This window comes from Cydia amplana, chromosome 11 (genome assembly GCF_948474715.1).
Source record: "Cydia amplana chromosome 11, ilCydAmpl1.1, whole genome shotgun sequence".
NCBI classification, from domain to species: Eukaryota; Metazoa; Arthropoda; class Insecta; order Lepidoptera; family Tortricidae; genus Cydia; species Cydia amplana.
Window position 1 is genome coordinate 15245391 of NC_086079.1, and position 24887 is coordinate 15270277.

At 35.8% G+C, this 24887-nt stretch overlaps 2 protein-coding genes across 3 annotated transcripts in view; one reads left to right on the forward strand and one right to left on the reverse strand.

The window, feature by feature from the left end:
• The window catches only part of LOC134652131 (pre-mRNA-splicing factor ATP-dependent RNA helicase PRP16), a 122969-nt gene that overhangs the window by 1574 nt on the left and 96508 nt on the right, over nt 1-24887 (forward strand). The gene's annotated exons all lie outside the window — the stretch shown is intronic.
• Nucleotides 776-12739, reverse strand: LOC134652112 (uncharacterized). Of its 2 annotated transcripts, XR_010097158.1 has the most exons (5): nt 12207-12738; nt 11767-11942; nt 11043-11150; nt 10536-10631; nt 776-1183 (listed from the first exon to the last, which is right to left on the reverse strand). XR_010097158.1 is itself a non-coding variant. In XM_063507279.1 (4 exons), the coding sequence occupies exons 1-4, from the start codon at nt 12541-12543 to the stop codon at nt 1088-1090; spliced, it is 717 nt and encodes a 238-aa protein (XP_063363349.1). In that variant the 5' UTR covers nt 12544-12739; the 3' UTR covers nt 776-1087. The 2 variants fall into 2 exon arrangements, 1 of the variants encoding a protein (XP_063363349.1); XM_063507279.1 differs by lacking the exon at nt 10536-10631 and having other exon boundaries at nt 12207-12739.

The window sequence follows — 24887 nt, forward strand, 5'->3', positions numbered from 1 at the left end:
CATTTAAATTACAATACTCTTAAAAACATTAGGCCTAGTATGTAGGTATAAATAAATATAAATACTCTCATACTTAGCCAAAATACTCTCGTAACTTTATCCGACTATGAATAGAAGATATATGAGTTTAACAAGTATGAATAGTCTACACAAGTCTAAAAACGAATAGTTATATTGATTAGAGATTTCAAAAAACAGCATTTAAATATTTCATGTTCATAGTCGGTTTTATAATTTTCTTACAAAAAACAGAACAGTCTTTTTCGATCAGAAATGAACGTTTACATATACTCAAGACATAAGACTAGGGTATCTTCCTAGACCAACAAGATATCTCTATAAATTATAGCCTATTAAATATAGACATAATTAAACAGTTATATTTTAGGTTAGAAAATATGTCATCAGTTAATCACGAGTCTGTCTTAATTCAGGAATGTCTGAAACGTTTTTTTCTCAAAATTCTAACAAAATTAAAGCTTCCAATGCGTGGAGCAACACACTGGCAATCAATATAAAAACGTTGAAATTCAAAAAAGGAACTGAAGAGTTCCTACGACGCGTTCCAAAAGCGTCAAGAAGCCAGATACTGGCAGTTGGTACAAATAAATATTGAAGCCCGAAAAACAAACACGCTCGAAATACTTGTTCCAAATTTAAACGTTCCAAAGTTTAAAAGTTTGAAATTCAAATAAACTAAGTCGAGAAATCGAAACTTTTCTCAAACACCGTCAATGTTTCCAAATTCTAGCAGTTGTTAAAAACCTTTTTAATAAAAAAGGAACTGCAAAAAGAGCTTGAAAACTGAAGATTTAAAGTTCAAAAAGGAACTAAACGAATCGATAGTTCTATTGCTCCGTTCCGATTTTAAACACAGACGATGTTTCCCGCCATTAATAAAAACATCAACAAAAGGAACCAAACTGAGAGCTCCAAGGCTTCGTTCCGATTTTAGACACCGTTTAAAAACTTAAAATCCAAAAAAGGAATCGAATTGAGCTGCGTTCCTAATTTAAACATGGTCAATGTTTCTCGGCGGCCAGAAGCAGAAGCAAGTGTTGCCAGCGGTGTCGCTGGCGGCCGGCACTCAGACCGACTTCGCCTTGGCCCGGCCGTTGTTTTGGCTGACGAGCAGAACGCCCATGTTCATTCCGATGTTACCCCATTTGAGCGACTCGCTTATCTGCAACAAGGAAATAATCATTATAGTCTTGTTTTTATTATGCGCTGTTGCACATAACTACGCTATTTATATCGTGCCTAAGTGCGGCTGACAGTCTAAAAAGTAAAACTTTAAGGGGCCCACTGATTACCAGTCCGCCAGACGGTATCGGCCTGTCAGTTGTTCGGAGCTGTCAACTTTTTGTTCTAACTGACAGGCCGATATCGTCCGGCGGACTGGTAATCAGTGGGCCCCTTTACATCTTAAAAAGTACGGATGACACACGAATTCGAATAGGTAACGTCTGTCAACTGCATTTATTTGTGATTATTTTGTACATTTTTGTTCACTAATATAATGCCAAAGACTACTTATTAAATCTGACAACCAATTTTCTAATTAATTATAATGTTCTTGTGACACGAAAAAAAATCGATAAACCGTAAGGTATTCTTTTAATTAGATTTCTTTCTTAATATACCTGTGTGTATTAAACACGAAGTCCGATAAGAACTAGTAAAGGAATCTATATACCAATACCTAAACTATTACATAACAATAGTGCTGTTAGGTATATCGTGGTTGATAATAGGTGTACTTTATACTACGTATATTAAGACTAAGGAGAACCATTAAATAACTATAACAATAGTGATTAAGACATTAACTAGTATACTGGCTGGCTATTGTCTTAAGTCAATTATAGCAAAATAGGTACTTAAGAATTAAGTATACCTAATTACGTAACATAAATGTCTTAATTTTCCGATTGAAATCTTGAACACTTTAAAATGTAAAGTAATATGAACTTGATTTAGAAATTAATAATATACCTTTTATAACTATATTTTTATATCAACACTGTGGCCTCTACTTTTTGCGCAAAACTTAATGTTTGTAGTCGTTTTTTTTTAATGTAAATAATCCATGTGTATTAAAATAGACAACCTCGGCGTAATGATGCTTATGAGGTTAATTTTAAAGTATAATAAAAACTAACAAAACAACCGTAACGCTAATGCGGTTAAAAATAGACTATTATCATATCTACTGCTTCTAAGACTAACTTTTAAGTAGGTATAATATTAATAAACAACGTAGTAAAACCGCTATTAACTATTCAGTTATGTACATGATAACGCTATTTACGTCAAAACTACCGTTATTAACACCGATATGACCATGCAAAAACTAATACAAATAAACAAAAGTATCTAGTTACGTATTGAGTATCCGTTTACGTAGTATTTTGACCGATAACTATGATAACCTTCGTATTATATAAATAGCGGTAAAGCCAAGGTTATTTATATGGAAACGTAAATCGGGTAATTGTATCTCTATTCTCGTCTGGCAAACCAATTTGGCAGTAAAAAAGTAGCGAAACTAAAAATTGTGTAGGCCTACATTTTTCAAATTTGCCTATTTATTGTACCTACCGACAAAATTGGCTTGGCAGACTATAAATGGAATTCCACTGACATTCAACAATTTAGATCTATTAATTCGATTTTGTTGGAAATAAGCTTACTGTACAGTCAGACAGCTGCAAAGTCTACGCTGCTAAAGCTGTCAAAATATCTTGACATTTGACTCGACTGTCATTGATCGAGTCAATTTGAAGATTTTTTTAGAGAATGTCAGCAGTGAGATTTTAATGTAGCTGAATAGTACATAAAGATATACGTACACATATTCCAAGTTCATACTACCTCGTTAATCCTAAAAACGATCACGGCAATTCAAAATTTTACCTAGGCATCGAACCTAGTGTAAATTTTTGCTAGCAATGAATATTTTGAAAAACCTGCACAATTTAAATAAATACATACAATTTAATTGGTAGATAATTAACCGCAAACACACTCCCCTGCCACCATACCTCACAAATATAATAATTAAAATATCATCTATATTAAAAAAATACCTATATCAAAAACATAGGTACCTACATTAAATCGAACCATAAATAAATACATACTTAAGTATAATATACGATACTGAAAATAGACCTAAGCCTTACTTCAAAATCAGACGTATTAAAAGTAAGTTATTACTCGTATAAACGCGCCTTGATACAAATCAAAGTAAGTATCAATTATAGCTGGTCAAACAAATCTTGTCAGTAAAAAAAGGCGCGAAATTCAAATTTTCTATGGGACGAAATCCCTTCGCGCCTACATTTTTCAAATTTGCCGCCTTTTTCTACTGTCAAGATCTGGTTGACCAAGTATAATTGATCAATTAAAAAAAAGCCTAAGGAAAAAAAGACTGACTTTGTTAAGGACAAAAATAACTTTTTTCCTTAAGGCCGTGCATCGAAAAATAACAGGATCTTAGAAAGGTGGCAGTGGCTAGCCCCGGAAACAAACAGTAGTGATTTTCGGATATATGTTTCTTGACTATATGATAAGAGATTTCGTAGTAGTCGAAACACGAATGCTTAAAATTTTCTCGATAGAAAATAAATCCAAACTTACGTGTTCATTTTTCGGTTTTAGCTTCGTGCAACTAGAAAACACATCCATATCCAGCACAACCCACCTTACAGCAAAGGTTTTCATCTCGTCTTAACTTTCAAAGAACTAAATATTAACTTATTATCCTTTACCGATGGATTTATTATCGATTTTTGATTTTATGAATTCAACAGCAAACGCCCATTTTACGCAGTTCGGTTTCTCATTCTGTCATGCGTCAAAGTCATAAATGCATCCTTTATGCCAGTAATGTTAGATGGCCGTCGTGCCTCAAAGAGGTAAGACCTATGTCACTTCGCGCCGCTCTCCGAATTACGTAAAATTTTAATATCCAATAAACGTTGAGTCGTAACTCCATTGAGTAGTAACGGAATCGGAGGTAAACCTATGATGGTGCCTTCTTACAGGCCTATACGTTACGCATGTGTGCGTGTTTGCTAGGCTACGTCATGCTACGTCGAAATCTATACTCTTTGTCAGTTACAACGGGTTAGGAAATTTCGACAGATATTGAAATGTATCGGTAGCTGTTTGGTATTTAGCCATCAGAATCTAACCGTAACTTTTTGCTTTATTTTTGTTTGAAAATAAAATATCTATAAGAATATATTTTTTGCTTTTTTTCTATTGTAATGATAAAAATAAATCTAGTATGTTTCATGCTCAAATAATTTAAAATAATTGAATAAATATTAAAAACTAATTGATATTATTCGTTTTAATTATTATATTATTAAGTTTGTTTGAATAAAATATTTTATTTCAATAATACGAAAAGTTAAAAAAGGTCCCTACTTACAAAAACTCACTTGCACGGGCCGGGGTTCGAACCCGTGACCTCCGGTTTGAAAGTCGCACGCGGCACGCCACTACAAATTCACATAAGTAATTTACAATGACATGATACCGTGGAAAAAGTGAATATTACAATGTACTGTGTTACTATCATTTTATAGTTTATTTTGGCTTGACAAGGAGGAATGAGAAAAACGTGCAGAGCGAGAGGATTAAATCTCTCTGTCCCTTTCTTAAAGTAGCCAATCCTAATTATGACATCTGTTTTGATATTAATTCTTTGAACATAATTTGTCGATGTTCTTTTTTATATCATCGAGAAAGATTTTTATTAAAAAAATGTGTTGAATTTATATGTTTTATTTATGTTTTTTTGGCATACATTTCATTACTTTTGACAAATTTTGATTGTGATGACAAACGATTTGATGTGATGTGTGAAACGAACCATGTGATCAACGATTTATCTAATAAAACTTCATTTAGTCGAAAAAAATAGTTGTCTACTACCGGGTGGAAAAAAATTATGGGCCCTGGAGGGAAACTTTCCCTGGGAAAGTGCCTTAAAACCTTAAGTTTGCTCATTTTACTTAAATGAAACATTATTGTTTTTTAAAGAAACAACTGCATTCAAAGATTTTTGGAGTGAAAACTTCTTTAGCGGCGCTAGGCACTTTTTGAGGTGGGGAAAAAATGATAAACTCGAGACAGCGTAAGGCGATCATGTGACCGTAAGGTTTAGATGGCCAATCATTTAGATGGCATTTAAATCAATAAAGAAAAACTCAATGACATTACATGAAAAAGGTTATAATCTTGTACGGGCTGAAATACGAGGATCTCACAGTATTATAACTTTATATCACTCAAATATAATTCAATAAAGCTACATCTTGATGAAATCGCTAATAAAAGTGAACTCTAGTACTGGTGAATAAAACTCAAAATATCATGACCAAATATATTTAGATGCGAGGTCTGCAAGGTAACTTTACAATTTCTATTCGAATTTTAAACAATTAACGCTATAAATTTGAAATTCGAATTTTAAACAAGCTCACTGACCAGCAATTTCGGAACCAAAAGTTTTCAATAGAAAGGAGGATGGGTCAATTATACATAGTGCTGCAGACATTTTGGACTAGTCATTGAGTTTTCACTTCTGTCGGCACTCCCGGAATGCAACACGTTGTTTTTTTTAAATTCGCTTAGTCGCGCCCGGGAATCGAACCTACTTTTTCCACACTGTATAAAAGAACACAAATGCTTTTCTTCTGGTAACTTAAATGTTCTATCTAAAGTCTATTTTTTTATTCGGTAGACTGAAATGACAGTTAATAGTATGAAATGACATTTCATGTTCATACTATTAACTGTCATTTCAGTCTACCGAATAAAAAAATAGACTTTATCTTGGTGATATGTCAATGCAATCAAATAATCTGAAAAAATAATAATAACCCAATTTATGAATTCCGTTCCTTCAGAAAAATGCGAAATGTACGTACAATTTTTAGGGATATCGTACTTTTCCCAGAGACAAATTTAGTTGGCTAAGAGACATTTTCACTGATTTGGGATCTGTACTAAAAATCTAACATAATATGATAAGGACTTAATCGTTTTAAGCTCAAGAGTGAGTTTTCCTAAAGCTTTTTATAAAAATTATGTCTTTATTAACGTTAGGAGTGCACTGCAGCATGTCAAATGTATGCCAAAATGTCAAAGGAGAGAACAATAAATTAAGTTTCAATTCCACTTCCACTCATCAGCAAAGTGATATAAGTATATCAGCAGTTTAAAGTTATTTTAGATTACAAAATTAGCCCATCAAAAAAATCAAAGTGCATAGAAAAAAAGTCTCCTGAGTCATAATAAAATTGATGTCTCTTGGGTCACCAGAAAAGTCACCAGGGAGAACGATCACCCAAATCACATTTAAAAGAAAATGTAAATTTTGTGTACTACCTACGAACATTTTTCAAAAAACTATGTTTTTATAACATATTAGACCCAGGATAGATCTAATACCTCTTTTCGTACCCCGGATAAAATGATCGGCGACTAAAAAAGTAACTGAAACGTTACTTTATTAGGTTCACGATGCTGCGTTGTACCCTTGCCTTCGTTGCGATATGTTTGGTAAGTCAGGAGACTTAAAAAATGAGCCATGATTTTGGGACATATTAACAAATATTTTTTTGAATAGGTATATATTAATTTTAGCGGACTTTAATAATTTACCAGTTAAATTAGATGTAAATACCGTTTTAGTTAATCGTTAATATGATATATTAAGTAGCAGTAAAACACTTTATTGTACAAAAAGACACATAAAACATGAAAAAACACACATCCTTCGTATATGGTAGAATATATTTTTCACACTTATAAGTAAAAACCAAAACCGATACGCGATTGGGATACGCTCTTTTTATATGGGATACAAAAAAAAAATTCTCCTGGGTCACCAAGAAAAATCGACATATTAAAATAATTCAGTTCGTTTTTAAGTTCTAGTCAGATTGACTTTTTGGTTATTTGAGATAAATTACAATAACGCTTAGATTTGAAAAACATGATTTTCTATTTTGTTGCGATCGACCCGGGTAATAAAAATACGGCGAATTTGAACTTTTGTTTGTTGTCGTTGTAAAATGTATTAAAAAATAATGTAGGCACCCCTGACAATTGAAATTCAAAATTATCCAGAAAAAGCGGCCAAGTGCGAGTCGGACTCGCCCATGAAGGGTTCCGTATAGACGTGTGCGCCGATTAAAAAATGATCGGCGGCGGCGTTTGCCAAAAAAACGGCGGCGGCGGCGTGTTTTCGGCGTGAAATCGGCGTGACCTTGACTTTCAGGTTTCTTAAGAAAAATCATTAATTTGTGGGTTTTCTTGAAAATTTGATCAATCTAGGTTGCTGGTCAGTGAACTACGTATAGTTTTGAATAGGCTGTGAGTAAAAAAGGGTTTGTAAATGAATATAGGATAGGTATAATAGCTTGATTTCCCTAGTAACTGGATCCGATCGATAACTTTCCATTTTCTCACGATTTCCATGGCTTATCCTATTAAAAATGACGTACTTTAACAAAACAAAACTCCAAATATCCTCGAAATTAGATAGACATAGTGGACTGCTATGGCTTCCTTCTAAGGGTTTTCTAGTCGTACAAGCGCCAGGCTTATTCCCAGGCCAGGGTTTTCTCATTGCTGAGGATCGCGACCACATGTAATTTGTCTTCATTTCGTGCGGTCACTCATAAGCTGTGTGGACTGCACGGTGCAGACTGCCGCAATCCAACCTCTTCATAGCGTTAGACCATCTCAAACATGCTCCAACTCGAGCACTGGCAAACATTCATTCGGCCTAAATTCATGTGTTTCTAAAATTCTACTTCATATTATCGCTTCCTTATCTTTCTTGATGGTGAATACTTAGGATTACTCAGTTACTTTAATTGGTGTGTCAAATAGTTTGTGAAACTGGCTATTCTGTTTCATTTAGATACTTGGTGTATATTTGACAACTGTAACATATATTATACAAAAAAATGCATATCGTAATCCAAATACCAACTTGGAATAGCTAATTAACAACACTCAAGGTCACGCCGATTTCACGCCGATCATTTATCGGCGGCGGCGGCGTGGCAAAAAAACCCGGCGGCGGCGGCGCGCCGGCGCGGCGCACACGTCTAGTTCCGTATTTAGGGGATTTATGACGTATTAAAAAAAAAACTACTTACTAGATCTTGTTCAAACCAATTTTCGGTGGAAGTTTGCATGGTAATGTACATCATATATTTTTTTTTAGTTTTATCATTCTCTTATTTTAGAAGTTACAGGGGGGGGGGACACACATTTTACCACTTCGGAAGTGTCTCTCGCGCAAACTATTTAGTTTAGAAAAAAAATGATGTTAGAAACCTCAATATCATTTTTGAAGACCTATCCATAGATACCCCACACGTATGGGTTTGATGAAAAAAATTTTTTTGAGTTTCAGTTGTTCTAAGTATGGGGAACCCCCAAAAAAAATTTTTTTTTTCTATTTTTGTGTGAAAATATAATGCGGTTCACAGAATACATCTACTTACCAAGTTTCAACAGTATAGTTCTTATAGTTTCGGAAAAAAGTGGCTGTGACATACGGACGGACAGACGGACAGACAGACAGACAGACATGACTAATCTATAAGGGTTCCGTTTTTTGCCATTTGGCTACGGAACCCTAAAAATGAGTGTTTCAAAAAGGCACCCTGTATTCCTTACATACCTAAATAATCTCTTATTCAATAAAACATATAATTACTAAACACTGTGATTTATTTCAAATAAATGCAAATCGATCGGATAAAAGATATTAATACCTACCTATACAACAATGAATACGAGTACAGTCAGCTGCAATAATATGTTACACACCGAAGGCCGTTTTGCGGTAGATCATGTTAGATCTTATTTGTAGAGCCATAAGAGCGAGCGTGTCACATATTTTTGCGGCCGTCGAAGAGTAACATATTATTGCAGGTGACTGTACCTATGAAAAATTCGAGGGTTAAAAAGCATTTCAACCAAAGTATTTATAATAATAACGACTATGGACGCCTGCAACCCCAGGGGTATTGTAACCCCATAACAATAAGGTTGAAATTTGCATTTAGTGACCGCAAAGTCAGGTGAGTGAGCGTAATCAAGTAAATCTGTTTTCATCATATTTTATCAAAAATAATCTCTTTTCTGTTCTTGTGCTATTTTCTTATTATCAATACTCTTAACTTATATGCTATATACGCTGCTGCTTCTATGCTGTTAACATCTTCCAAAACAACAATAAATATTCAGGTTTATTAATTAATTATTTTATTGTTTGCTATTATGAACAAGTAACAACGCCATCTGTTTCAATTTTTTCCGAATTTAAGTTTCTGGCCGACCGCAGCGACCGCGTATAATGGTAGTTAACTTCTGTAACGTTAGATGGTGCTAAAAGGTCACACAAACTTCACGTGCGGCGCGAAGCGTTTCCATGTGTGCGTGTTAGCGGGGAGGGAAGAACTAGCGGGCGTGGTTTACGAAGCGCCAGACGCGGCTGCAGTAGGCCCTTAACAAAGTCAGTCTTGGCTTCTTCGTAACGCAAATGCAAAGCTGTAGAATGTATATTACCCTTTTTATGTTGTTTTTTGTCTTTAGGTACATTAGGTATGCACACAATATACTTACAATGAAGTTTTATGTACAATGGCAATGAGTACATTGGGTACTTCTAAATATGTACTAATTGAAAATAATATACCTATTCTCGAATTATAAGCAGTTTTTCTTGAAACTGAACTCTACTACAAAAATTCAAATAGAGCAATAATAAAAAATATTTAATTTTGAAGGTCTGACTTAAACTAAAGCACTTCGGTCAGTCAATTCACTCTTGAGTACCTTAATTTTGTTTAAAAAGAGCATAATTATTTATTTTTCAAGTTTAATTAAAATGTGTTTAAGTTTGGCACGAGTCATGTATATTTTTTTAGCAAAGATGAATTAAATATGGTTTTAGTATATTACAAACTTACATGAATTTACATTAACATACCTAAACTAAAGGACAAAAACGAGGGAATGACGCACATACACCAAGCTGATCAAGCATCGGTATTATTAAGTCCAAGGCGAATACCTGACGCTTGTATAAACCCTTTATATTTCATTATTTATTAAAAGTATTATATTTTTTTTATTAAGGTCTGTATGCCATTTTTTTTTTTTCAAATTATTAATTTCCGTTGCGGTCTAAGTTATAAATAAAATATATAAGTACCTACCGTATAAATATGAATAAATTTCTTCCCTATGAATAAATGCAAATTGATTAAGGCAAATAACATCAATTAATTATGCGAATTCTTTTGTAATCAGTGTAATTATCAGTTAAGAAACTATGCAAAGTCCGATTATCGTGTTTAAACACGTTTTTCTCGATACACGGAGCACGCAACAAATATTAGTAGATACGTCTTAACTAAGTTAGATTAAACAGATACACATATAAAGGGCACATCCTGAATTTACCAATCGGTATAAAAATAAAACCTCACCGGTGTGTTAAGGTTGCCAGCTGAGAGTCCAAAGCGCCTCAACGATTACCATCAAAAGATGATAATCATGGGTGTTTTCGACGTCGTTAAGCTGATCTGTAACAGAATGGCTATGTTGTGCGATCTCGTTTTTTTATTCAGATCCCAGTTTCCATGCCTGATGATGCCCCATGCTTTTTGTGCCCGATGATCGCCGCTTCTTCCAATGATTACCCGATTGAACATTGACGTCAACTTAAGTATAGACAATCACAATAAGCATCGATAAAAAAAGAAAATAGAAAAGATTACATGCATACGGGCAAGGACCGTTGAATTATCCCGTTTATGCATGCAATTAGAAATAAACAATTCTAGAATCGAAAATAAACGAAACAACGATACATAATTACGTTTACCACATCGGCGTAAATCGATTTACGCGGACCGATAAAGACCGTTATATTGTTGGTTCTAGAATGATCGAAATTTAAAATGTACTTTCATGCTTAGTAGATTTTTGGTTACCTGTCTCATGCGAGCTTCTTGAGGTGTCTCCCCGTACCGGCACCAGTGGACGAAGTGCAGGGTATTATGCCAGTTCCTCTCGAACCTGGATTTAGTGGCCATCTCCAGCTGGAATCAGGAGAAGGCTCCTTAGTAGCTCCCATCAAACTGTTCCCACAGTTTCCAAAGAGCAAAAGCGCGAGGCTTTCGCAATCTGAAAAGAGAGTTTTCCAATTCTGACGTCGCACGCCTAACATCGAAATTCGTTTGAAGAAACCATTCAAGGTTTAGAAGTTTAGTTAGTTCATGCATTCATGTATTAGAGCTTAATGTGCCGTATTGAAACAGATGTCCTATTTAAGGCGAACGAAGCATGACAATTACATCGGCTAGACGCGTCTGCAGTAATAAGGTCATTGCGTATTTGCATTTAAAACGAGGCTTCAATTGAAACGGAATCTTACGATTCGAGGCGCGTGTTATCAAAACGAGTGCAAACCGAGGGATTGTTTGGAAAACAGAGCGCATAATTACTCTGTCGTAAATGTCAACGATTTACAAAGTTGAAAGTAGTATCGACTGAAGGTCGTTCGGTTATTAAAATTCGATAAAATTCTCTTGAGAAACTTAAGCCGCGTGTGGTATGCCGTTAGATGACTAATCAAGGACGTAAGAACGATGACTCCGTTAAGCAGAGATATGTGAGAAGTCATAGTGAATTGGAAACTCGTCGCGACTAGTTTACCTTAGCTCTAATATCCTTTTCACTGTTCGGCGATTCCTGTTTGTCGTCCACATTGTTGATGCGGATCACTGAGTCCTTCTTCCAGAATGCACCCAGGGTTGTCTTCACGACACGTTTTCTTACACCTTTCTGTTGGACCGTGAACACCTCTATCTGTTCCGGGTTTTTTGTTTTTTCTGCAGATAAAACAATAATTTTAAAACGGTTTTCTTGACCTTAAGCATACAAGCAGGTATATCCGGTCCGGACATCGTTCCCCATTCGTCTGTTGATTTCGTTATGTTACGCCATGATTTATTTACAATGGCGGTGCGTACGTGCTAAACTAAATCCAGTGCCGCACGCGACCTGAACGTTATCGCATGTCCCAATTACAATGATAAACTGCTATTTCAAGTACGTTTTTATGAAATAGAATGCTATTTAATTACGATACATACCTTTACCCTTCTTCCACATGGCGATGGCGTACATATGGTAGTCTGGAGAAAGACAGGAGTCCGGTGGTAGCGGGTCCTCCGCTCGCACTTCGAGGATGAATCCGGTCTCCAGAACTGCACACAAGATGTTCTGCTCCTCATGTTTAAACCACTTGGTTTCACGGAGCTTGTGGATCGCTACCGAAGATCCGAAGCGGGGTTTCTTCGGCGCGAAGAGAGCTTGTGCCTGGCTTCCGAAACGAGACAGCAGCCCCTTCACCGTCGGCGGAGGCGCTAGGCTCTTCTCAGGCGGCTTGATCTGCTGGAAGCTCCGGCAGGTCACGAACCTCGCTTCCATTGAACCCTCTACCAAGTTCACAATTCCAATTCACACTCCCACCAACACTATTTGTTTAAAATGCCGTAGGCGCGGTACTCTCGCTGTCGAGAAATCGCGTTTTATATGCAACACTTTCACAATTTTGTTCGCGTGAGATCGCGTTTACAAGAGTTGTGACTACACGGCGGCGATGCGGCAAATAGACGCGGCGCGCGTGGCCGGGCCGGGTTTTATACGGCGGAGGGGGCGCCGAGCGGGAGCGAGGGGGTACCCTCCCACTGCCTGACCTCTCTAGTGATGGGCAATATATCGTGGCTTCAGCTCAATTAATTTACAATATTTTACGATTTACACTTCGACTTTTATCTCTGATCTAGATTCCGTAATGTGGGACAGTGACATCAATTGCTGGAAGATTTTATTGATTGTTGCCTGATGAGTGTTGAATTTTTTATTTATGTTGCTTAAATTATGTTATGTTACTCTCATTTGGCGGAATTGGCCTAATTTTACTGATGTTAATTATTTTGTTATCAGCCAGAATGCTCTAGTTTTAATTATATTTCCTAAAAATATTAACAATTAATTATTTTTTAATGATTACCAATTTTAATAGGTTAACTTATTTAAATTTATACGATTGCAAATCGTTTCTGTTTTTCCAAAATGCGCATTTAAAAATACTGCATAGTAGCTTAAAAAAAAGTTAATTTACTATACATATGTCGAATGTAGAGTTATGCCTAATGAAATAAAACATAGACAGGTACCTAATATTTATCGACAATTTATCGTCAACATCACATCGATACCTGTCGATACTATCGACATTCGCCTTCCCCCATCCCTGCGTTCCGTTGCACCGAGGCTGACCTCACGAGCCCCCCCCCCCCCTCCCGCCGACTCGCCGGCGCCAGTTTTTTTAATTCACTATTCGTACCGCACTGATTATAATTAATTATGTAAATAGTAAAAAAGCTGTTCCGGTGTTTGGTAATGGGCGCGAAATTGAGAGTATGCTAGGTATGTGTATGACAGCATCTGTAAATAAACAATGGGCTGAAGTGTTTATAAATAAGTTACGGAAACGATTACGAGTCTATGTCGAGTCGCCTTTGTAAATACTGCTAAGTACAGTATTAGATAAAAATATTATTAATGTTTTGACATGAAAATGCTACGGTGAGCTTATTTCATCGATGATTCTAAGTGACATGTTGTTTAAGTGTTGCGTATGTGAAATTTTACAGTAGTTAGTTTTTTTTAAGCGACATGTGACATATTGTCAGGCGTTTGGTAACCCATAGAGTCTGTTCGGAAAGAGAAGAGTCGTGGAATGTATGGGGCCCAATACATTCCACGACTCTTCTCTTTCCGAACAGTCTGTACTTTGTAATCTTTGTATTATGTTATGTAGCGTCAACCTTTTTCAACCGACTTCAAAGTTTCCAAGGACGAGGTTCTAAATTTGTCCGTTTTTTTTAAGGTTTCTATGACGCAACCGATTTAAATACTTTTTGAATTGGAAATCAGGGAACCGGGAGAAAGCGCGGGAACTCTTAAAATATTATAGACATATTTATTGATTATGGTACCTATCTTTATCTAATACCTTTAAACGAGCAATTCTTGTTTATTTATTTATTTATTTATATATATGTATATTTCGGGGATCTCGGAAACGGCTCTAACGATTTCGATGAAATTTGCTATACGGGGATTTTCGGGGGCGAAAAATCGATCTAGCTAGGTCTTATCTGTGGGAAAACTCGCATTTTCGAGTTTTTATATGTTTTCCGAGCGAAGCTCGGTCACCCAGATATTATCAAGCATATAAGCAATTCTAGAAAAGACAACGCAGACAATCCATCAGTCGACGAAGGTCACACTTCCGATATGGACACGGACTCGGAAGAAAAATACGCCTTTTTCACTGGACCCTGCAACTTGTTTTCATGAAAAAATATTAGGATTAAAATTAAATATGCTTTCAGTCATTGTCTGTAGCAGTTCGATTATAACTATACTTTGATCCTATAAGGCACTACAACCATATTTAATTAAACTTATACGCGATTTCTTGAATTACGACTCTTAAAAACATTATTTTGACGAAAATCAAGAACTAACTAACGAAAAAATTCTTCTTTTATAGATTTATTGAACTTTAATCACTTTCCAATACTTCAAAACTTAAAACTTATAAAAGACGCATCACGTCGTCCTATCAAAAATAAATGACTCAAAAACTTATGTTTTTTTTTTTTTTTATTAAAAATGGGCTTACTCATGGCCACAGACTAGCCGGGGCGAAGACGTGGCCTACGATGGAGCGAGTCTGCCCAGAAGGTGCCTGTTCACCCTTGATTTGAAGGTTGCCGGGTTATATGAGCTCGGAAATATAGACGCCGGCAAGGAATTCCATTATTATTATTTGGTGTTTTACGACTTTCGTAGTTCGACGACTTGCATTGAACTTGGGGCCGTATTTTCAGTATATATACATACCGAATGCAGACGAGTCGAGAAATCTCAGGAACCAGTAATATCTCGAAACGCCATCTTTCTGACAGAATATTTTTTGGTTTAGCGGAGTATAAAGCCAACATCGTACCTAAACCAATTTTTTATTACCTATCTGCTTCTCTATCACTCTTGCATACCTTGAAATATCGATTTTCGATGGTTCGACTTATTCATTTATTTATGTGGGACAACTCATTTTGTTGTTATTGTGTACCGTCATCCTGGGGACGATTGTACTACGTTATTCTAACAGGTTTGCTGACCTTTACTACCACAAAAACAGGGTTGAAAAAGAGACCCAGAAGAACATGACTGTGGTAACGAGTGACCATGAGAGAGCACATTCGTACTGGTTTGTCTGAACATCCGACTCTCCTAATACAAGATCCTGAGGTCGCCGGGTCCGGTCACCCCCAGACGAAATGCGTATTTGCACAAGCCACTGCACGACATTATGACGCGTAAATCTTGTCAAATAACACGTAAGCTGTATTATGTATACCTACAACGAGATATCTCGACATTCCTGCGGTCAGGTATCGTCTGGGACCTTTTTGTTTTTTTCATCTTCTTAATAATACATTAAAAATTGGCTGAAGGGGTCATATTAAATTACGCAGGCTATAATTATCATGACCGGTTAAGCATGCAAAACGTAAACAAACTATGTAATACGCGCTAGATGCACATTGTTTAGTCATTAGTCTTTGCTTAAAACGTGAAAATTTAAAAGATTTTTGTAACGCCGTTTGTGCATCTCGCCGATATTTTTTCTTTGCACTTAAAGTACTAGAAAGTAGGTTCTCATGTTTTAAGTACCTCCGCTATTAAAGCAAAAAAACAAAAGACGTCCTGCGCTCAACAAAAGTTTCGTCAAGGATCTTTTAATGCTCAGACGATGAATGGCTTCCTATTACGCTGAGTATTATTTTAGTAACTGCTGATTTTTCTATTTAGGGACTCTTTTGAGCTTAATTATTCTTGCTACGTAAATAAAGTCTCGTGGGTTGTTCTTGTTTGATAGAAACATTTTGTTTTGTCCCTTTTTATGCAATAAATTCACGAAATAACTTATTTTTTATTTTGAGTTAAGAATTTAGAGTCAAATAATATCTGTATAGGCTTTTCAAAGTATGCGTGACAGTGTGGACACAAACTCTGTGTCGCGTTCAATTTTTCAGTATTAAGCATTTAAAAACCGAGTCTATTTCAAAACATCAGCCTGAAAACTAGTTACTAAACATAACAATGCCACATGCGTGAAATATTACAGCAACTAGACTGTCAATTAGATTGTCAACGTAAAGTAAATGGCGACTTAGTGTTAATTGCACTAGAGTCGCTTTGCAATTCCAATTATATGAAACCCATTATCTTATATCGTATCCATGTTCTAAACGCCTTTACACTACACATATTCATCCGTATTTGTATTACAGTAAGGTTCAAAATACAGTATCTTTAGGTGTCTTTCCTGTATCGTCTTTTGTTTTGTCACGCGCTAAAGTCTATTTTTTTATTCGGTAGACTGAAATGACATTTCATAGTATGAACATCATGTGTCATTTCATACTATGAAATTTTAGTCTACCGAATAAAAAAATAGACTATAGATCATTAAGTATTTATGACGTACTTTTCACGTGCCCGCTAAAAATGCCCTCACGTGTTCATTACGTATACATAAGTAGTTTACTAATTTATTCTGCAAACTTTGTTTTACGTCATGTTACGTCTCATTGACTTTGACAACAATGTATTATATATATACCTACACTTGCAATCATTGCAGATAAAAATTTAGAGGATTTCTACTTCACTAATGAAATTAACACAGCTAACAGGTAGGTAACCTTTACATCGTGTTTTTTAAGAATTTATCACCAGCCGCACCGTTAGCGACAGAGTCACAGAATAAATAATAGTACTAGGTACAGAAGACTCACTCTCTAACAAAACGCGTCTGTCACGATCAGGACAGATATGGCCGCTAAGTGGCGACAGCGCCAGCTAGCCACCAAAATTGGTGTGGAACGGATGTACTTTTAGCTACCTGTAGCAAAGCGACGAAATCGCGGAGTGAGCCACGCCTGACAGAGTTTAAACTTTAATATTACATACTGCACCTACTAAGTTCGTACTCACATTCGTACTGCATAAGATCTAGGTATGCCGTCTTTGTAAAAAGGTCTAGCATCAATGGGCCCCAAAGATCTGGCGGACCAGAAAGAAAAGGCGGTAAAAATGGTGTTTATAGTTGTTTTCTTCCTATGAAATACTGTCTAAACTTTATATTATTCAGATTTCAACTAACATAAGTTATATTATGACAGAGATCTCGAACAACCTTCAATACGATTCTCATGTATCAAAGAACATAAGTACACACATTAATCTGCTTTCTTTTTGTATCTCGCACCTAGGGTATGCACGATGGATCCGAAATGTATGGGAAGATCCGCGGATCCGGATCCAGATCCGGGTAATTGCATACATAACCCGTTTTTGCGCAGTAACTGAATGTGCGTCTCGAGATATCGAGACCCTCAATCTTGACAAGCTGATCGTGATAGAGGACCTCCAATTACCTATTTTGCTATTGAAAAGGTTTTGGGAAATCGATACTAGGCTAGGCTATGTTGAGACACTATTCTTTCAGAACATGTTCTTTATTAGCATAGAAATTGAAAAAGGCGGAATATCATCTTGTTCAAATTCGGAGTAGCGCTGCTAAGGACAAAATTTCTATCTACCTTACAAAATGTACTAGAGTGACTGATATAGTTATTGGCCACTTCATAGTAATTGGCCACTCCTAACAATAAGACTTCTATTGGCTTGTTTCTTTCTGATTTGTTGGGAGTGGCCAATATTTATAGCAGTCACCCTAGTTAGCCTAGTATCAGTGATTGGCACCCGGTTTTTATTGGACTAATTGTTTGTAATAGGTTAAATTTTGGAGTGAGAACTTCTTTAGCGGCGCTGTGCACTTTTTGAGGTGGGGAAAAAATGTTAAACTCGAGACAGCGTAAGACGATCACGTGACTGTAAGATTTAGATGGCCACTCATTTAGATGGCATTTAAATCAATAAAGAAAAACTCAATGACATTACATGAAAAACTGATGTTACATGTAATGTCATTGAGTTTTTCTTTATTGATTTAAATGCCATCTCACTAGATACCAGTTAGAGCGAAACTCACTAGTTTCGCTCTAACTGGTATTAATATAACTCGAGTACTAACAGTGATGTACTTAAGGGTTTCAAGTAATTAACGCTAACGCTAGATGGCGTTAACCTCAATTATACATAGTGCATTTTGCACTAGTCATTGAGTTTTCACCTCTGCCGGCACTCCCTGAGTGCAACCCGTTGTTTTTTATTTTATTAATATGTACATAATAGCTAACGGGCAAACGAGACCATTGCTTGATAAGTTTACATTTGACTGACAAGTGTAGTAAGTCTTATGACATTATTACAATTCGTACCGTTTCGTGTTAGATTCAAGGCGATACACAGTTTCACATATGTTTCGCTTCTGTTTAACCTGCACATTGTACAATATAACATGTTAATGTGTTTGTCGTGTGCACGATTTGCTAAGTGATGATATACTTTGCAAGTCTCGCAATGCTCCGACTGTTTGTATAATGAAATGTACCCGTGTTTCTTTCAAGAATGTTTGTTCAGAGATTGAACTCTTACTTAGAGGTAAGTTAAGCTACATTGAGTTCTGTTTTAAAAGCTTTTAATTAAGGTCAGTGATGACGATGTCTTAATGAAATTAAATGAAATGAAAAAAGCCCTCCAAATCCGCAAATTAATTAAAGCACATGAGATGATGTTTTATTCATAAAAACCTTACAATTAAAGTCTGGCTCCCGGCCATTTCCTGCTCAAAAATCGCACAAAAGGTCTCTTCCGTCCCTTTAAGCTTCATTAGTGTATTGGATATAGGTAGCTGTAATATTGTACAGGTTTATAATACTGCGTAAATGCGGCATACTGCGTATGAAGGTGACTCTGATGACCTTCAGATTAGGACTCAATTTGAACAGTTTAAATATTACATATACATACATTACATACACATTAGTTTGATATTAAATATACATTAGTTTTAGTTGGTATTTTAATTCTTGCAATATTTAATGTCGTGGTGTGATCGTGGTTCATATTCTGCCTGAACACGCATAACAATCGTATGTTAAATTGACAAATCTAATCGATCTTGGATTTAATTGCGTGAGTAAATAATTTTATTATGTTAATTGAAAATAAACGTTTTTAGCATTAGTAAGTACTCACTCACTTATAAACCTAGAACATATTTTACTATGCTTAATTAAGTTAAGACAGTAATGATGAAAACACTTCTTCAAGTAATCTCTACTACCTACATAATATCTTAGGTAAATGCCAAAGTACCTAACTCTTGTCTGTTACCTCTTCACACTTAAACCGCCGAACCGATTTAGATGAAATTTGGTATGACGATAGTTTGAGACCCGGGAAAGGACTCATTTTTGTCAATCATCATATCATCATCCCACGCAGGTGAAGTCGCAGGCAGAAGCCAGTCTAAAATAAAATAAAAATATAAATAAAAGAGAACTCTTCCCTTTCCAGTTTTCAATCACTAATTGCCTCTCAAGTTCGAGGAATCGAGATCGTTATTTTTGTTCAAAAAACTTTGTTCATTAGTGCACTAATCAATTAGCTATTTCCATTTTTGCCGCTGGGGGTGATCCGGGGTGCTTTTAACTTCTTTAAAAGCTGTAAACTGTAACAATATTAATTAACAACAGAAATAATATACAGGGTGGTCCAAACCTTGACGTCCAAAAATTTTTTTAGATTCCTCACGTCGTGGGCTATCAGAATATACCCCATGTATTTTAGCCGATTATTCGTAGTTTTCGAGTTAAGATTTTTTAAACTTTTAACTTTTGTTATGAAATTCCGGGGTTCCCATACAGGGTGGCTAAAAAATAACTGCATTCCCGTTGCCAGGGAGGTTTTGGGATTATATTGAGCAAATTTTACTATGGGACCAACCCCGAAATCGCGAAAAAAAAATTTTGGCTTTCATACATTTTGGCTGTGGTCCATTTTCTATGGAAGAGTAAAATTTTTTTTCGCGATTTCGGGGTTGGTCCCATAGTAAAATTTTCTCAGTATAATCCCAAAACCTCCCTGGCAACGGTATATTCTGATAGCCCACGACGTGAGGAATCTAAAAAAAATTTTTGGACGTCAAGGTTTGGACCAACCTGTATATCTAATAAATAATGTCTATGTCTATGTCTAAATATATTTCGACAGTCGTCGTTATTGGCAATTTAGATGTTTGGACGTGACTTTTTATCACGGAGTTTTTGCTGTAACCTTTGTTATGCACATAATGCTTTCACGCCCACTGAAATAGTCTGTAGCAAAATCAAACATCTGTTTTTTACGGGTTCCTGTCATGCAGGCTGACTGACAGACGGACAGACAACGAAGGCTTAGTAATGATTTTCGAGGTTACCCCATAAACTATGTTTTTTTACATAGCAAGAACTAATAAATACCACATGATTATGTGGATATGAATTTACAAATGATAATCAACTTTATGTCACGGTCATCAAGGGCTGGTGTTGAGCAATAAGATCACTCAGCATAATCATAGGCATCTAAACAAATGGCAGACTAAACACAAATAAACAACTATACTCTTTGAAATAACAACCTTATATCTATATCAATTTTGAGTTTAATTTCCAACAACTCTTTGTAACATAGGTACATGTATGACGACAGGCATTAACTTCATATTTCGTACTAGGAAGGTCGTCCGGAACTATGTCTGACGAGACGTGGGAGCCCCAATAGCTCAAGGTGAACCAGTAGGCGCCTCTTACGCTGTCAGTTCAAGGCTTGGCGCACATTGAAGACATTTGTAACCTGGTTCCCACTGGTTGGGCTCAAACAAACTATCGGGTACAATGAGAAAAGAAACAGCATTTGTAGTCAAATATGTCCATAAATTGAAAGTTGAAGATGATCCAATTAGAATTCAAGGCATTGAAACCTATACGGATTTAGTACTTACTATCAAGGAAGATAAAACTATAAATGAGATGGGAGCCCCAATAGCTCAAGGTAAACCAGTAGGTACACTTAATCAGTTCAAGGATTAATTGTCGCATAGCTCGCATATTGTTGTAAACACATATCACACATATGTAAACTTATTCCCAAAGGTAAGTTCAATAAATCTGGCACAATGAGAAAAATAATCATATCCTCCTAACTCCCAACCCACACTCTAGAACCTAAATGGTCAGTTCCAGGGGTTAAAATGGAGAACGAAAATGTTGTTACTAGGGTGACTGATATAGTCATTGGTCACTACATAGTAATTGGCCACTCCTAAAAGAAACAAGCCATTTGAAGCCTTATTGTTAAGAGTAGCCAATTACTATGTAGTGGCCAATAACTATAGCAGCCACCCTATTAAGGAAGAGGAAATAATAAATAAGAAGAATGAAGCCCAAATAGACCCAATAGAATAGATCAAGGTAAACCAGTAGGCTCCTCTACACATTCGGTTCAAGGTTTGCAGCATATTGTAACAGACAGTGCTAATTCCATTTATAAAGTTTTTAATTTAATCTTACTTATCTTTCGATTGATCAAATTACATATTATGTATTTATTATGGATTCATAATTATGTGGACGAAGTTGGGAGTGTCCAAACCTATAAGAGATCATTATCTTTGGCATACCATACGCTGTTATCAGATTAATGGATCAAACCATTGATAAAAAGTAGATTTTTCATCAAAACAAGTATGTTACTTATATTTATTGTAATGATTAGATATACATATAAAAGCAAGACGCAAAAATTCTACATTCTTGCTATCCTAGACAATTTGACGTGCCTATCTATCAGCAATAATCCCAGAGCAGTGTCAGTAACCGATAAGTATTAAAAAGTTATATTACACAATATCCGTATCTGGACTTCGAATACTTACCTATACGAAATGAGCAATATTGAACTATTGAGTACCTTGAGCTTGTGTAGATATTTGTAGGAATCCTTAATTTTGAATGCAAATGTACTTTGTACCTACTGTTATCCTTGTGCAAAAGATTCTTACTACTCTCTGCCTTTTATCTTATCGTCTATCTCAGCAGCAGCTTAGCTACTGCTTTAGAGCAAATTGTCTCGCTTCCTCAATTAGTATTTCTCCTGATTCACCTGGTCTTCAGTATTCTCAGTTGAAACACCAGTAGCGCACATGTCACCCTGGCGATGTTTAGCGAGCATTTCTTACGCCTTTACTTCTTGTCGATATCTGGAGGTAACTAATCCAAGAAGGTACAAAAGTGTAAACATTTTTGACGTCACCAACGTACATCTTCAAACGTGTGACCGCAATATTCACAGGTAGGTATTTGAATTCTCGAATTGTATTACTTATATTAAGCAACATACAACTGAAAGTAGTCTAACATATACACTATACAGGGGCAAGTCTATATCAAATTTCATTCGCAAAGCAATGGCATTTCGTCATTAGTCATCTGATCAAATGTCGTTTTGCGTAATTATACGTCGGGCCGTCGGGCTGCATCACTGAAATGAATTAGTGACATAACACTCATATTAACACGCTATTATAAAATGTAAACATCACACGACGTCAGAGGTGAACGTTATGGAAGAAGAGATTGATAGATATTACACGTACTTAAGTAACTGAACTTTTGTATAAGTACTGTATACCTTTATTGCAATTTTAGATAAATCGAGGCTTAAACTTGAGCGTAGAGAGGGTTAATGGTACTCATGTTATATGACATTCTTGAAAACATGTTTGATTTAAAAGTGGAAAATTAAGGCGATACCCGACAAACATTAAAATATTGTGGTTTCTTCTTCACGGAGCAACTGACGAACCATGATATTGACGAACGAATGGTGCAGAATTGGTGAGCCTATAAAACATTTTTTTCTCTGAACTTCCCTCAGAAAGTTCATCGTAAACAACATTTAGAAATACCACGTCAGTCTACGAAGCCATATTTCTAAAATATATCAACTGTTTATAATATTTTGAAAACTAGAAAGTTCCGTGGAGTATGTGAGCTATATCAATCATCTACATACGATAAGATAGCTTTAATCGCCCGCAAATCATGTGTGGTCGGATTGATAACAGCTGCAGTAGATTTTAGTCATATGACGGACAAGAATATGATTAGATTTGTATTTAGGGCGAGATACGTTAAAATATTTTCAATGTTATCATTGTAGAAGTGTTTACCGATTGCCATTAGTAGTTTCCGAAATAGAGATATTTTCCACATGAATCTTCTCATGTGACGTATGGGGTAATTTTCCATTTCTAAAATGGAAACTTGCTTTATTTTTTTTTTTATATTTCCGGACCTTGAGCTTTCCAACTTTTCGGAATCTTGGCGTAACTAGTTCTAGTTACGGTATGATTCCGACAATTCAAACAAATGTTCATTTGTAAGCATGTTTAATTGTTCAGGCAATCCCAATAGTGTCGGACCAAGCTAACTCTGCATGGCAATTGCAAGGACAAAGTGTGGCCATGTCATCATTAATATAAATGTTCTATCCAATTCAATAATAAACGACTATCATTATCATTTAATCATCCCACAATTTGTTCTATTCAGTTCGGTGCGAAGTTAGCTTAGACAAACTCTAGGCACATTTGTCTCCACACCTCAACCCCTCACATGCGCTGGCTTACCATCAGGCCCCTATTTCACCAAGCTGACAGGTACGACAATTGTCAAAAAATGACAGACCTTTGTTTCACCACGCCGACATTTGTCAGTGACATATGTCGAGTGACAATTGTCAAGTGACAGGTGACAGATGACAATTTCGTAAATTGTTTTGTATAGAACTTAATATAAACATGACAGGTAGTTTAGTACAATTGTCCATCTTAAATTTAATGACAATTATTTTGTGAAACAAGGGTAATGTTTACTAGTCGACATATTTGTCAATTCTTCACAAGAGATCGTTAATTGCTTTCGATGTGCCGTGTTGTCATCACTAACATGATATTGATTGAGATCCCATCTGTGTCCCGACCCCATTTAATGCAGCGTATACCTACATTATATGATGAGAGAAACCTTGGATAAGTGGACAAGAGACCTTGTAGAGTGGTGCCCTAGATATAATAAAAGAAAGAGTGGCCCACAAAAGTTTAGATGGTCGAATGATTTAACAAGAATAGGAGGTAAATGGATGCAAACAGCAAAAGAAAGAAACAAATGGAAAGCTATGGAGGAGGCCTACGTCAAAGGACGAGTTGAAGCTAAAGTTGATAAATCAAATTAATATATGTTATGTACCAGCTTCAATAATAAAGGCTAATTACAATTACAATACCTACATTATTTGTTGACAAGGCGTCAAAGCATTATTTTTTTGTTCGTTTTAAGTATTTTTTTCTGCAAATGCAAAGTCAGTGACGTCAAAGTAGGAATCTATTCGTACTTTATATATTCCCTTGTATAAGAATATCACCACTATTGCTTTCGCGGAGATTCATTTTCTAACTAACCAAAACCCTAACTTTACTGTTAGTGCCCAACTTCGCCCAAGTAAATTATTAAAAAAACAATAAGATAAGATAAGATAGTTTATTCCATAACAATTTTACAATCATGTCGGAAATTTAACTTACAATACCTATCTAAACATACCTAATTTCGCTACCGGTCCCCAACTTCGCATTATATTTTTTTTTATTATGAAAACTATACTGAGACTTATTC